General features: G+C 46.7%; 1 protein-coding gene across 1 annotated transcript in view; it reads right to left on the bottom strand.

The window, feature by feature from the left end:
- Positions 1-2,705: 2,705 nt before the first annotated feature.
- Positions 2,706-15,963, bottom strand: part of LOC138565502 (uncharacterized) — a 113,416-nt gene continuing 100,158 nt past the window's right edge. Inside the window, exon 4 of the mRNA XM_069642984.1 lies at positions 2,706-4,261. Coding sequence (XP_069499085.1) covers positions 3,531-4,261 — 731 coding nt within the window. The 3' untranslated portion in view covers positions 2,706-3,530. The remainder of the gene's footprint in view (positions 4,262-15,963) is intronic.

Consider the following 15,963-nt stretch of genomic DNA (forward strand, 5'->3'; position numbering starts at 1 on the left):
AGCACAAACAACAACATATATCTTGCCACTGTGTGGTATTCTCATGGAGTAGCTCAAAACCCTCCTGCCGTGTCACCCGGCTAAGGGTAACTTACACCTTGAACCTAAATGACTCGTGACTGGCATGAAATGTTACAAAGAAACAAGCAACCACAAACAGCATAGCATTTCTCTGCTTTTCAGAAACAATGTTCTTTCCCACATTCAATTGTTCTGAGTGCTGTAATTCCGCAAGCTGGGGCATGCCCAGCATGAGTTTGTGAACCTTCACTTGTGGAATATACACATGCTGTCCTCTGACACGTAATCACCCCCTTGTTGTAATGTGAGTGAAAACAAAGGTTTCCAACTTAATACACAGTGCAAGCCACACTTACGAAATGATATATGCACCCTGAAATCAAATCGCTGGCACCTCCCCAGGCAATGCGTTCTCCCGCATTGAACGGACACCCGCCGCCGGCAGAGAACGTCACATCACCGCCCGGCCCGGGTCTGCATATGTAATGCTCCGCTCCCTAAAGAGGGACAGAGCGCAGCGGACCCTTACGACCACACCGCCTGGCCCTGGTCCTTCCAATCTTCAGCATACCAAAAGAAACACTTCCCTCCTCTGGCCCGTGCCTGCATGCCAACAATCACCAACATGCAACACAGTCAGGGAGTGGCTTAATTAGCGTACGAGTCAGCACACCTGCTCTCCTCCAACTGACAACACGGCTCATGGGGAATGTAGTTTCTTACCCGCTTTGCACGAGGAAACTCTCTTGAGCTGCTTTATACTGTGCACAGCCCCTTTTATCCTTACAGTTGGTCTCTCTGGCGTCGGGGGAGACGCATTGGCATAGAAACTACACTTTCCCCCAAGATGGTGCCTTGCATTGCCGGCCGCCTTCCAGTCTATTCTATTCTCCCGTCCATGGAAGCCCATCCTACACAATGGAGGAAGTTATCTGGGAGCTCAGACTCTGAGGCAGCACGTCGCTACTCCTCACGGCAAACGCTCCGTAAGTTCGATACCTTGGAGAATCACTATTTCGATACTGTCTTGTTTGTTTAAATCTAACAGCCTTCTGTGCCTTTTTAGCATTCGGTATCCTCCCGGCTTTCTGTTCCTACTTGCGGGATTACAGTCTCTTCCTGGATTCCCCCCCCAACGCGAGTAGGTTGCCTAGCAACGGTGCATTACACAGCTTTGTTCATTGTAGCATTCCACTGATCCTCGTATCCCCCTCTTTACTAACCAGTCTGATACTCTATCAATCACAGCATTGTTATCATTCTACGAACGTCGTTTCTCCCAAAGGCTCTGCTCTGTTTATACAGAGATCAGAGATTTAAGACACAACAGTCACCGGTTTTCCCAAAACTTCTGCCTCAGCAGCGCAGAAATAGGTCTCTCCTTTCCTTCTATCTCGTGGCTATCTTTCTACTTCTAACTCTAACTTACCTCATCCTTGGACCCTTAGATCAGTGGCTCTGGATCTCCCGCCTCAAGCCTCTCACAATCTGGGAAGGTGCACACCGCCGTGGGAAAATATCCACGCCAGATTGAGTCCTTTCTCCTCCTCTCACACATTACAGACCAGTCTAAATCTGGGCACTCACTCATTCTCCTTTGTTACTTAAGGGTGTGGACCAGAGCAGACCGGGCAGCGGAAGGAGAGCATCCGGAAAACTTCACCTTTTGAAGACCCAGACCTCAACCGGCAACAAATAAGAAGTCATCATCCTGGCAGGGATTTCTTCCCCCGAGGATTTCCCTGGGGGTTCTGTTCTCTCTCCTATCTGGAACGGAGTGGGGGTGGGGGCAGGGTCACTGGGGATTTCTCTCATTTCAACAAGCGTCGGAGCTGGTTTAGGTCAGTGCAAAGATTATTTCTGGGTTTTTTGTCACGTGCAAGAAATAATTGTTACACACCCGCCCTGTGATTATGCTTCCTCCTTCTCATACCACTGGCACACCCTCCCTGTGATTATGCTTCCTCCTTCTCACACACCGGTACACCCGCCCTGTGATTATGCTTCCTCTTTCTTATGTGCCACCACACCCTCCCTGTGATTATGCCTCTCCTTCTCACACGCTGACACACCCTCCCTGTGATTATGCTTCCTCCTTCTCACACACCGGTACACCCACCCTGTGATTATGCTTCCTCTTTCTTATGTGCCACCACACCCTCCCTGTGATTATGCTTCCTCCTTCTGCCTTCTCATATGCCGGCACTCTGTCCCAGGGATTATTTGTTCTCCTTCTGATATGCCGGCACACCCTCCTCCCATTACCCCTCTGTTATTATGCTCCTCACAAGCCCTCACACCATTCCTGTGATTTGTGCTTTCTCCTTCTTACACAACGGCACAGCCTCATCGTGATTATGCTTTCTCTTTCTGACATGCCAGCACACCCTCCTTGGGATTATGTTTCCTCATCCTCAAAGCCTAAAATTACAATTATGCAGACAAAGAACCTGAAAAGGCTTGGGACGTAGAGTGAAAGCTGTAAGTTATCTGTATTACAATGACTGAGTCTTGGGAAATGAGTAAAATGAGAGCACCAAATTGTTTAAGGGAACTCATTTGAACCAACTAATGCAAATTCATGCCCATTTTTGAAGAGTATAATAAAATTGCATTCAATGTGATATAAATAAATACATTGTATGAGACTAAAATTCCATTAATGAAGTGTGATACGCCCTGTGTGAGATTTCGCATTTTAGAAATGCATTTTTAATGAATCCCCTGATGGTAGAGTAATTATCCAGGCAAGCGCCAGAAGCGGTGATAAAACAGTGAAGTTTGAAATGTGGAACGCGCAGAAAAAATGAATATGCATTGTCCCTCGCTGACATTGGAGACCTTATGGTTGAGGTTTATGAAGACAGTCATCTCTTTTGCTCCACTCTCTGTGAGCGAGGTTATAGCTTTTTCCCTGTTTCTCTTCCCTTGGGCTCTGCTTGCATACACCTCATTCCAGAGTCAGGTTGTGCTAGAATCATGTTTTGCCCCTAGCAGCGGAGCACCCCTTTCTGCCATCCTCCTGGGGTCACGCATAGAGTTTTAAGCCTAATGGCCTTTGCCACTGTGGCCACTGTGCTTGGGCTGCTGTTGTGGTACTAACACAGGCATGCAATTGATTCCTAAAGGAGCACTGTCTGTGTGGCTGCTCTGATGTCACCTGCTCAAAGTGTTCACCACACAGTGAACTTGTACGCCTTCTCCACATTATGGCTGTTCTGTTGTGTTCCGTCTTGTGCTTTGTGAGACCACATGGCTTCTTGCCAGATTGGATGCAGTGGTCTTCTGCCTCCAATGGCTTTCACCTGCCATTCCCAGCAGCCTTTGCAAGCATAGTGAATGGTGAGGGATCATGGGAGCTGTAAACTAAAACCTCTGGAGGGTCCTACATTGCCCGGAAGTGTGGAAGATTTCTTAAACTCTGACTCTCACACATTTCATGTGTGTGGATATTTTATATTGCATCAGGCGTGACTAATGATGGAAAGGCTTCACGTATTAGTGGACTCTTAGGGCTTCTCCCTAGAATGGATCCTTAGATGTTGCCTCAGGTGGGATTTCTGTGTAAATTGCTTACTACATTCTGGGCACCTGTAGGGCTTCTCCCCAGAATGGATCCTCTGATGCATGCACAGACCTGAGTTGCGAGTGAAGCCTTTCTCACACACCAGACACCAGTATGGCCTCGCTCCTGTGTGGATGCTCTGATGCCGCCGCAGACTTGCTGCAACAGTAAAGTCTTTGCCACATTGCATGCACTTGTAGGGCTTCTCTCCAGTGTGTATCCGCTGATGCTTGCAGAGAAGTGAGCGGCGAGTAAAGGTTTTCTCGCACTGCATGCACTTGTAGTATTTCTCACTCATGTGGCTGCTCTTGTGCGTGGCCAGGCGGGACCTGTTAGCAAAGCCCTTCCCAGAGACACTGCAGGCAAATGCTTCCTCCCTCCTGTGGGTCCTCAGATGGACCATGAGCTGGGAGCGCTGGATGAAGCTCTGCTCACAGTATGTGCATTGATGATGGCTTTCGTGGCAACTCTGGTGCCTTTGGAAACTGAGGGAGTCGGAGAAGCTTTGCCCACAATCGGCACATATGTAGAGTACCTGGCTTTCACGTGAGTCTATCGAGTTCTTTCTCAGTTCACCCGACTGACCATTATCTTCTGGAGGGTGTCTGCTGTGCCTCTGGATGTTGCATTGCCCTGGGTGAATTTGCAGGATCTTGGTGTTGATGGTTCTGTTGCCTGTTGAAAGAAGCAGAGGCTTCAGTTATTATTTGATATTCCCATGCAGTCTAAAGGTTAGCAGACTTTAAGCACCTCTCCCTTTTCTATAATACCACTCTGCGGGTGAGCACATTAGCCTCCTACTTCCCAAGGCAAAAGGTAGGAGTACAAATCAGATCTTACAACCTAAGCACAGTTCAGAATTGCAATGCCGAAAAGAAAAGACCCCCTCGGTGTTTACACACATCAGCAAGTGAAATCAGTGAGTGTATGTGCAGCACACAGAAGAGGCCGAGCTATAGCAGAAGGAGGAAGGTGGAGGAAGAAAGAAGGAAGGAGAAGACTGGAGCTAGAGGGGAGGTTGAGCTGAAACATAAGGACGTTGGAGGAGTTCCAAGGGAGGTTGGTGAAAGCTTAGAGAGAGAGAGAGAGAGGATGTTGTAAGGAAACATCAGGGGAGGTGAGAGGAGAGACTAAATTAAGAGAGGATGTTGGTAGGAAGTTCCAGGAGGAGGTTGGATGAGGTTTTACAGAGGGAAGGCGAGATTTGAGATAAGCATCTGGTGGAGGGTAATAAATGCGAGTGAGGGAGGCCTCTGGAAGGAGGAGGTTCTGGAGCAGACCTGCCGATCCTAGAAAAGGGCGAGCCTGAGAGGGGTGCAGATAGGAGAGCTTGGCGGAACATCAGACATGTGCAATAGTAGATACAGGAGGGAGAGAAGAGAACATGAGGAGCAGGAGAGAACATGAGGAGCAGGAGAGAACATGGAGGCTTGTTGAGGAGGAAAGTGAGGTTGATAGGTTGGGGAACAGTGTTAGGACCCTGAAAAAAGAAAGTGGTAAGGAATAGCTGTAAAACCGCTAGACTCCTCCAGTATACTAGCCTCTTGTTGGACGTTGTGGTATTCTGATAATTACGGCCACCTGTACCTCCGCCTGTAACCAAACCTCATGTGCAGGGGTACATGGGGCTTCAAGATACCAGACGAGGATTCCTGGGACCACTTCCCTTTGTGACACCCCATTATTGATATTATTCATAGTTATTTTCTTTACTTGCGTGTTTACATAAATATATATATATATTGCTATTACAGAAAACATATAGCCCCTGGTGATGGATTTAATATGATTCTTTAGTATGTAATGGCAATATAAATTATATATTTTTGGACGTCAATGAATACATTTAATATTTGTTTTAAAAAGATATTCAGAGTCTTGGTTTACTTGTTGTATGGGCATTGTTCATCTCTGCGTGCATGCTGAGTCTGCACCTACACATACTGCATTGTTTTTAGAGGGCTCTGATCAGCATTATCTGGCACCAAATTAAGGTGTCGCTATTACTCATTTGTACTAAATCGGTTATCTTTTTATGTTTATTATTTGCTCATCAAAAAGTACATAATAAACTTCCTGCAATCAATGTAAGCAGATATTCTCCCACTGAGAGAATCTCTTGTGGCCTCAGTATTTACTTTGAACCAACTCTTTGTGGACAGAATAATGTGTGCGTGAAATAAATGGTGATGCATTTCAAACAAATGTTCCTTTGATCAATTTTGTTAACTATTGAGGAACTTTATGTACAAATAGATAAGCAAATGAGAATGACCACTTAAAAGAGAGCGTTAATGTAGGTATCGATATATGATACATTACTCACCGTAATCGTATTTCTGATGCTTGTAACCTATTAGATTCACATGCTATGTATAGGCCGATCTCTAGTGGTAATCACAGAGTATTACATTATGTGTTTTCGAAACTGGAAAAGGGAAGTCGACTGAGCGTGTCAGTATTACTATCCGTAGTGTGACGTCCACTGTACCCATGGTGCTTCATGCGCCGAGGTCCCTCAGATTGTAATAAAGCAGATAAGAAGCGATAAAGCCAGAAATACATCTATGCACCTTCTACACCACAGGGGAGGAAGTTAGGGCGCACGTGAATCTAAGCAGATACAAGCATCAGAAATACTATTACAGTGAGTAATGTATCCCTTCTGAGGCTTGTGGGTCTACATAGATCACATGCTATTGTCATGCGTCGGCATTGGAAGCTATGGCAACATTGGAAGCACCGGTAATGCACTTTTGGTGCCGGTCTAGTCTTCCCCAAGATGGCCACCGCCTCTATCAGGGTGGGCAGAGCCTATTCAGACTTGAGTTGTATCTGTTTTCCTTCTTGCTTAACGCTCGCCGGTTCCCATTCCTGGGTCCCGGTATTACCTTCAGTGCCCACTTGTGTACCCTCTCGTTCAACCTAATTGCATACTTTTCTGCCTTCCGACGGTATCACTGTTTATCTATCTGTTCGGTTTCTACCCTATCCTGTGGTCTTGCTCTATCTCCACTTCTCCGACGGCTTCTCGTTATATTGTCAGAAGCGTCCTTGCTTCGTTTTCATTTCATTTACTTATTTTCTCTTCATTCCTATTGTTTCTCTTTGCTTTTCGCTTTCTAGCCGTGCTAACAGTGTTTACTATTCTTCTAACGCCGCCTTCGGGGGATGTCTCAGATACCTACCAGCTGTTTCTTTCTTCGTCCGCACCTCGCTGTTCAGTCCTTTGTTTCCAGTTCTTCGAGCATCACCTTCGCGGGACGTCTCGGATAATTATAGCTGTATCTTTCCTTGTCCGCACCTCACAGTTCAGTCCTCGTTTATAATTCTTCAAGCAACGCCTTCGGGTGACATCTCAGATACTTACCAGGTGGCATTCCGCGCTCCTCCAATTGACTTTTCCGTTACTGCTTATAGGTTCTTTTATTCCTATAGCATTTCAGTCTATCCTCTTTTACCTTTACACTTCTGTGAATCCAGCACTTTGGACCAATTGCTACAAACTTGTGGTATAATCACCATTTCACTCAACAAGGAGAGAAGAAGTACTTATCATTCTCCACTCGAATCTCTACCAGGGTTTTTTGTACCGGATAGGCTTTTTTCCCTGAACTTTTGGGAGCTTGCTCCTTGGAGTCTGTCTGGGCTTGGTGGTAAATCCTGTCAAGGTGGATTCCGAGGGAGCTCGCCCTTACCTACATCAAAAGGAAAAGAAGGTGAAGGAACCCTGAAGACTCAGTAAGAAGAAGGACTCCGAAACCCTTGACAGCTCTGTGCAAGACACATATGAGGAGGAAAATCGGGAGGGATTCAGAGATCTTGACAGTATACAACGCCACAGTATGTCCATGGCATCTATGGAGCAATACCAGGAATTGGTGAATGCAATACAAGGTCTTAGAATAAAGGTACAGACTCTACAGACTGAAAACATAGTTCTACACCAACAGGTAGCAACCATGGATGAATATACAGGTTATCTTTCCCCTTATGCCGCTTTCCACTGGGAAGTATGATGGTAACCCGAAGGCCCTCAAAGAATTCCTGGACACATGTGCAGTATACTTCACTTTTCGTCACAGAACCTATGAGACTAGTCGAGCTAAGGTGGGTTTCCTGATATCTAATCGCCTTAGCCTGGGCTACCCCACTTGTCACTCACTCAGACACTTCCTTGACAGACTATGGGCCTCATTACGAGTCAGGCATTAAGGGGTTAACGGCGCCGTAAACGGTGCCGACCCTTAACGCCTGATTCCGAGGTCCCTTTGCGCCATGGTGAGTTTAACGCCTGCTTTTTGCAGGCGTTAAAATCCATGGCGCTAAGGGACCATGGTGCTAATTACGCCACCGTAATTTACGGTGGCGTAATTAGCGCCTTCCCCACTCCCATTATGCCCTATGGGCCAAAAATGGGAATGGGGAAGGGTAAATGGGAAATGGGGATTTACCGCCCCACTCACCTTGGAATGGGGCGGTAAATCCGCCATCCACCATGGTATAAACGTAGTTTACACCATGGTGGTAAGGGTACGACCCATGCGGTAACTTACCGCCTGGGTCGTAATGAGGCCCTATGACCAGTTTGTGCTGAATTTCCAGTCACGGTTTGATCGTCCAGAAGTGCAGTTTCCTTCTTATGAGGCTTTACTGGATATACGACAAGGAAACCGAGATGTACAGACATATGTATCACAGTTTCGGAGGCTATACGTCCATGCTGGGTGGCCTGACTCAGCACAACAAACCTTATTCCGCAGAGGTCTACTGGACAAGATCAGGGACGAGCTAGCACGGATCACTCGTCCCAATACATTCCAAGAGCTTGTAACCGTAGCATTGCAGATCGTATACAGACTGTCAGAACGAAGGATGGAAAGAAGAAAGAACTGTAGCTTTTCTTCAGTATACTCCTACCGTCGACATCTAAAAACAAGGGAAGCATGGAGGAACCCATGCAGATCGTAGCGACAAGAGGACCCTCGACTCCGGAGGAGAGAAAGAGACGCCGAGACTTGGGTCTCTGCATGTATTGTGGGTCCTCCAAACACCTGCTACGTGCCTCTCCTAAGTACCACCAAGACGCCAGGGAAACACTTAGTCCCGTTCCTAAGCAGGGAAAGGAACGGGAAGGGTATGCACAAACCCTGTAACCATACTTTAAGCACTCATGAGAAAGAGGATAATTGCTTGATGGTGTTTCAGATCAACCTCTCCATCCCTCCCGATCAGGATCTGCAGGTGCTAGCTATGTTGGACTGAGGAGCAGCAGGAAACTTCATGGACATTACTTGGGCGGAAGAGAACTGAATTCATTTACAAAGCAAGAAGACCCCTCAGCTGGTGGAATGCGTGGATGGCAGGACTTTGTCATCTGCTCCCATCATAAAGGAGACTTTACCGGTTCTAGTGTCTATGGGAGAGCACCAGGAGACGCTGGTGTTTGAGGTTATAAGGGCAGCCCACTTCCCTGTCTTCCTGGGCATACCCTGGCTACGTCGCCATAACCCTCTAATCGAGTGGAAGTTCAACATTATTCGGTTTACCTCTCAAGATTGTATGCAGGTTTGCCTACAGAATTCCAGAGAGAAGGTCCAGCTTGTTAATCCGGCTGCATTACCTTATTCCACTGTGTCTTCCTTACCTGTCCCTACCAGGAGTACTTTGAAGTTTTCCAGGACCACAATCCTAAGTTGTTACCTTCATATCGAGCCGAAGACTGCTGTATAGATTTCAAGACTGACTTCCCTTTGCCTTTTGGCCGCATGTATCCACTTTCATTACCTGTGCGTCGTGCGCTGAAGGAATACCTTGAGACTAATCTACAGAATGGACTTATCAAGGAGTCAAAATCATCAGGGGGTGCTTCATTATGTTTCATACGTAAGAAGGGTATTACAGAGCTTAGGCCTTGTATTGATTACAGAGGCCTCACCCAAATCACAATACGGGATAGGTATCCCATGCCTTTGATTTGAGATATTTTGGAGGCAGTTCAGGGCTCTCAAGCCTACACCAAGTTAGATCTAATAGGGGCCTACCATTTATTGAGAATACGAAGTGGAGATGAGTAGAAGACGGCCTTCAGGACACCACTGGGGTTGTTTGAATGCATTTTGGCCTAGTCAATGTTCCAGCAGTGTTCCAGAGGTTCGTGGATAAACTCTTTTCTGATCTCCTCGTCGTCTCGGTAGTGGTGTATTTGGACGACATTCTTATCTTTTCATCAACTCTGCAAGAACATTGTTGGCATGTGAAGGAGGTCCTCACCCGACTGAAAGAGAACCAACTCTTCACCAAATTGGAGAAGTGTGTCTTTGAAGCCTCTGAAGTCCCTTATTTGGGATTTATCTCATCAGCAGAAGTGGTTAGGATGGACCCTTATAAGGTCAGAGCGGTCTTACGTTGGAAGGAACCTACCTCAGTGAAGGAGGTACAGTGGTTTCTGGGCTTATCAAACTTTTATCATCGATTTATCAATGGCTTCTCAGAGATCGTTTTACCCATCACGGCCTTACTCAAAAAAAGGTGTCAAGTTTTCTTGGACCCCGAAAGCTCAAACAGCCTTCCAGAAACTGAAGTACATGTTTACCACTGCACCCATCCTTCTGCAACCGAACCAATCTGAACCATTCATAGTGGAAACAGATGCCTCAGAAAGGGTGTTAGGGGTAGTGCTCCTGCAATTGGGCAAAGACCAGTTGGAACATCCAGTGGCCTACTTCTCACGCACCCACACTTTTAGTGAGAAGAACTACTCGGTCTTGGAGAAAGAGTTGTTGGCTATCCGAGAGGCATGCAAGGAGTGGAGATACTTATTGTAAGGTGTTTCACATTCTTTTACGGTTCAAACTGATCACCGTAAATTAAGGGTTCTCCAGCAGATTGAGTGCAAAAACTCCAGGCATGCCAAATGGGCATATTATTTTTCGCTGTTCGACTTTGTCATTACCTACATCCCTGAATCCCAGAACATAGTGGCAAATGCTCTGTCACCTTCTTTTAGGGATGAGAACTGCGTATATGCCTCTGGAGAGAGATTGCTCTCTGACAAGATTCTGTCCATCATTACACCATTCCTTCAAGAGCTCAAAGATCAGCTCAGAATGGAAGATGAGAGAAATCGACAGCGGTTCTCCCTTAATCAGAAGGGGGTTACCGGTTCCATAAGCAAGCCCTCTATTTGTCTAACAAGCAGATACAGACCCAGGCCACCCAATGGTGCCATGATCTTCCTATGGCTGGTCAAAGAGTACACTAGAACTGGTGACAAGGAACTTTGGTGGCCTTCCGTCAATCAGGATGTTAAAATATATTTGGCGACCTGTCCTGTTTGTGCGACTACTAAGATTTCCAGAAAAAGACCCTTGGGGTTGCTGCAACAAGACCAACTACCTCCAAGACCATGGTATCACATTTTGACAGATTTCATCTTTGAGCTTCCTCCCTCGAGAGGAATGTCTGCGATAATGGTAACCATTGACTGTTACAGCAAGATGGCTCACTTTTCAGTCTTACCAGGGATTCCTTCTGCTGCTGAGACAGCATCAGTTTTCCTCAAGCACATCGTACGGCTTCATGGTTTACCCCAGACCACGGTTTCCGATCGAGGGTCTCAGTTTACCTCCAAATTAGGGGCAGCCTTGTGCGATCAGTTGGGTATACACAGGACCTTGTCCTCTGGGTTTCACCCTCAATCGAATGGTCAGACTGAAAGATTGAATGCAAATCTGGAACAATACCTTTGAGCATTCTGCAACAGGACACAAGATGATTGGGTGGACTACATGTCAATGGAAGAATTTGTGTACAATACACCTATCATGCGGCCATTACCTTTTATGTGCACCTATGGTTACCACCCTCAACATGTTCCCTGGGCAAACGTAACTGCCTCTAAGGCTCCAGCAGTAGACAGTCGGCTCTCTGATCTCTGACAGGTGCATAGAGATACCAAAGACTCTTTAGAGAACAGCCGTAAGGAGTACAAGCGATTTGCAGATCGCAAGAGACAGGCTAATCCTCTCTGAGAGGCGGGTGACCGAGGGTGGCTGGCAACCAAGTATCTACCTAGGTGGACTCATATGGGCAAGTTTGCTCCCAGATACATTGGCCCATATCGCATACAAGCCAAGATCAATCTGGTTGCCTTCCGTCTGGTTTTGCCCCAGAGTCTTAAGAGAATTCACCCGGTGTTTCATTCATCATTGCTAAAGGACTACAAGGAGGACCCTTACAATAGGAAGCTGAATAGACACAAGATTGATCCACCAGTTACTCTCGAGGAATATGACGTCTCCCGCCTTGTCAACTCTCGTTACAGGAAGGGGGTTCTGCAATACCTCGTACACTGGAAAGGGTATACGGCGGCCGAACGGACTTGGGAACCCACACCCCATGTGCATGCCCCACGGCTGGCCCACCGCTTTTAAACCCGGGGGGAGCTGGTATGGAAGGGGGCATGCTGCCATGTCTCGGTATTTGAAGCTATGGCAACATCGGAAGCACCACTAATGCACATGTTGTGCCTGTATAGTCTTCCCCCAAGATGGCCGCTGCCTCTACAAGGGTGGGCGGAGCCTATTCAGCCTTGTGTTGTATCTGTTTTCCTTCTGGATTAATGCTCGCCGGTTCTCGTTCCTGGCTCCCGGTATTAGCTTCAGTGCCCACTCGTGTACCCTCTTGTTCAACCTAATTGCATACTTTACTGCATTCTGTCTGTATCACTGTTTCTCCATCTGTTCGGTTTCTACCCTTTCCTCTGGTCTTGTTCTATATCCGCTTCTCTGGCGACTTCGTGTTATATTGTCAGAAGCGTCCTTGCTTCATTTTCATTTGATTTACTTATTTTCTCTTAGTTCCTATTGTTTCTCTTTGCTTTCGCTTTCTAGCCGTGCTAACTGTGTTTACTATTCTTCGAACGCTGCCTTCGGAGGACATCTCGGATACCTCCCAGCTGTTTCTTTCTTCGTCCGCACCTTGCGGTTCAGTCCTTTGTTTCCAGTTCTTCGAGCATCGCCTTCGGGTGACATCTCAGATACTTACCAGCTGTTTCTTCCTTGTCCGCCCTTCGCGGCTCTTATTTTCTCCCTATTACCTCAGTGGCATTCCGCGCTCCTGCGCTTGACTTTTCGGTTACTGCTTATAGGTTCTTTTCTTCCTATAGCATTTCAGTCTATCCTCTTTTACCTCTACGTTTCTGTGAATCCAGCACTTAGTTTTCTGCTACGCTATAGCCAGCCAGTGGAGAAATACCTTCTCGAGGAGCTGTGGACAAGACTGCCTTACTCCTCGCCTGGAAATATTTCTACGACCTCATTTGGAACAATTGCTACGAACTTGTGGTATAATCACCATTTCACTCAACAAGGAGAGAAGAAGTAATTATCATTCTCCACTCGAATCTCTACCAGGTTTTTTTTGTGCCAGATAGGCTTTTTTCCCTGAACTTTTGGGAGCTTGCTCCTTGGAGTCCGTCTGGTCTTGGTGGTAAATCCTAAATCTATGTTAATGTTAAATGATATTTGTATTGCGCACTATCACCACCGGAGTGGTCCTCTGGCGCTCTGGCGGCTCTGAAAAGAGGGGGGGGGGAGGTTGCAGGAAAAGTGCAGGAGAGCAGTGATGTGTTGTTGGCGGCCTCAGCTCGGTGGGTCCGTTGGCTGGGCCTGGGGTGTTTGCGGCCGGTAGTCGTTGTGTACTGTTGTGCGAGTCTGTGTCTTTTTTGTTTTGTTGTTGCAGTGTAGTGAAGTTTGTGCGGTTTGTTGTGCTGTCGGTTTTGGTTGTGTTGGTTTGGAATTTGAGAGGTGTATGCAGAGCGGAAATTGTTAGTGGAGTTGGTTAGTTGGCTTCTCTATCCTGAATTGAGGTGCTGGGTCTGTGTAGTCTCCCCTGATGCGCCTGTCCTGATCTGGGTCCCTCTGACATTCAAGGTTCCTTACTCCTCTGGTCCCGCCTCTATCAGTCTTTCTCATAGCCCACCTGTCCTCCCTTCACACTCCTGTGGCCAATGCACCTGCTAATGTCAACAAGCCAGGTTGTGTGCCGATTGCCAATATCTCAGCAATTCCACAATACTGTGGTACCTGGTGGTAACTAAGGGGCGGGTGGAGTAATTGGCTCGGTCTCCGTGCGTGTCGTCTGAGTTTCAGTCTATCCGGGGTCACCTGTCCCGGTGTCGTGGGCACTTCCCCGTCATTTCTGGGGCTGTCTGTGTTTTTTCCAGTTTAGTCATTCTATTCTCTGTTTCGGTTTTCAGTTTGAATCAGTGGTGTTGAAGAGCCAGGCTTTTAGTGATTTCCTGAATTTCAGGTTATCTTCGGTGTTTCTTATTTCTTTTGGGATGTTGTTCCAAGTTTTTGCGGCTAAGTGGTAGAAGGAGGTGCCTCTAAGTTTTTTCTTAAGGTATGGTTTGATATCCAGGCGGACCTCGTTGCTTGATCGGAGGGGTCCTGTTGGTTTGTAGATTATGTTCTTTTGTAAGAATTCTGCGCCTTGTCCACTGATTGCCCTGTGCGTAATGCACATTGTTTTGAAGGCGATGTGATGTTTGACTGGGAGCCAGTGTAGTGTTTTTAGGGCTGGGGTGATGTGGTCTCTTCTGGATAGTTTGAGGACTAGTCTTGCTGCTGCATTTTGGATCCGTTGAAGTTTCTTCAGGAGGTGTTCTGGTATTCCGAGGTAGAGGCTGTTTGCGTAGTCAATTATTGACATGATTAGGGCGACGATAGTGAGTGTTTTGTGCATGAAGGAGAGGGAAGGTAGAATTCTTCTTGCCGTGGGGAGGAGGAAAAATCATTTCTTCACTGTTGCATTTATTTGTGGTTCTAAGGTAGGGTGTTGTCCATTAGGACTCCCAGATTTTTTACTACCTTCGATGGTGTTAGTGCGTTTCCCATTTCCGTAGGCCACGGGATGGTGGTTTCGTTCTCTTGGTCTTTGGATACGATCATGATTTCTGTCTTTTCTGGGTTGATTTTCAGGTTGTTGGCATTCATCTAAATGAAGACTTCTTTTAGGCAGTCGATTAGGGTTGAATGATCGGCATTGGTGTCTTTGATTTTGTATTTGATTTGAGTGTCATCTGCGTAGTTGTAGCATGTAATGTTGTATTTTTTGAAGATTCTGATTACTGGAGTCTGGTAGATGTTGAAATATAGTGGAGATAGTGAGGATCCTTGTGGCACTCCACAGTCGTTAACTCGTGGGGTGGATTTGAATGGTTTAATCCATACGGTTTCTGTTCTTTCTGCTAGGAATGATTTGGTCCAGAGTAGGGCTGAGTCTGTTATGCCTATGTCTTCCAGTCTTTTGGTCGGTCAGGGTGTCGTGGCTCTCTGTGTCAAAGGCCACGGAGAGGTCGAGCAGAATAAGGGTGTTTGAGTCTGTGTTAGTTTTGAGGTTGTCCCAGATGGATAGTAGTGCAGTTTCCGTTCCTCTTGCAGGTCTGAAACCAACTTGAGCTTGGCCTAGCAGGTGGTGTTTTTCTACATGTTCTAGCGTTAGTTTATATACGTTTATATACGTTTTAGAAGTTTTGCCGGATAGGGGATGTTAGAGATCGACCTGTAGTTGGAGAGATCTTCTAAGTCGACACTTGTGTTTTTCAAGAGTGGCTTGATATATGCTGATTTGAAGATACGGTACGATCCCTGTTGCTAGTTATGTTATATTATGTTATTTTGCACTTATATAGCGCCTTATATACCATTGGTATGGTCTGAAGGCGCTGGTAGGTTGAACGCCCTTGGGAACCGAAGTTCAGATCAGTAGAGAGAGTAGAGAGTCAAAGGTACATGTGAGCACCGGGTATGTGTGCAGCTCGTGCAGTATTCGTGTAATAGCTGCTTCTTAGCGGTAGGTGTGGTGGTTGAGAGATCAGGAGAATGTGTTCATTCTGGCGGGTTTTATCCAGAACGGCTGTGGCTGCGTTAGGCCTGAGGAGAAGGCCTGGCTGGGGGGTGTGAAACCAGCAGTGTTTACTTAGAATGATGTGCAGTGAGCGGCGGATGGTGGTATGAGAACAGTTATACTGAATGGTGTCATAGTATCTCTGTGTTCTAGTTGAGTGGTGATGTAAAGAGGAGAGTAAGCGTGGTGGTGTGATATGATGGGTTAAAGACGCTCTCTGCATTCTAAGCCATACTATATACTTCATGCAATTCTATGCGCTCCAGTCCGTCCAATACTCCTGTCTGCCCAGCACGCTCTAGTCTGTCCCGCATATGCACTCTTGACCACCCCACACATGCCGAGTGATAGATTTAGAAGGTTTCTGTAGTGTTCTGCTGGCGTTCCTTGCGCGAGGATTGATTTGTAGATGTCTGGGGTCATGGGTCCATGGGTGATCCAGCTTTCTTCATTTTACCAGCATT

The sequence above is a fragment of the Ambystoma mexicanum genome, chromosome 1p, assembly GCF_040938575.1.
Source record: "Ambystoma mexicanum isolate Mex_15411 chromosome 1p, UKY_AmexF1_1, whole genome shotgun sequence".
NCBI classification, from domain to species: domain Eukaryota; kingdom Metazoa; phylum Chordata; class Amphibia; order Caudata; family Ambystomatidae; genus Ambystoma; species Ambystoma mexicanum.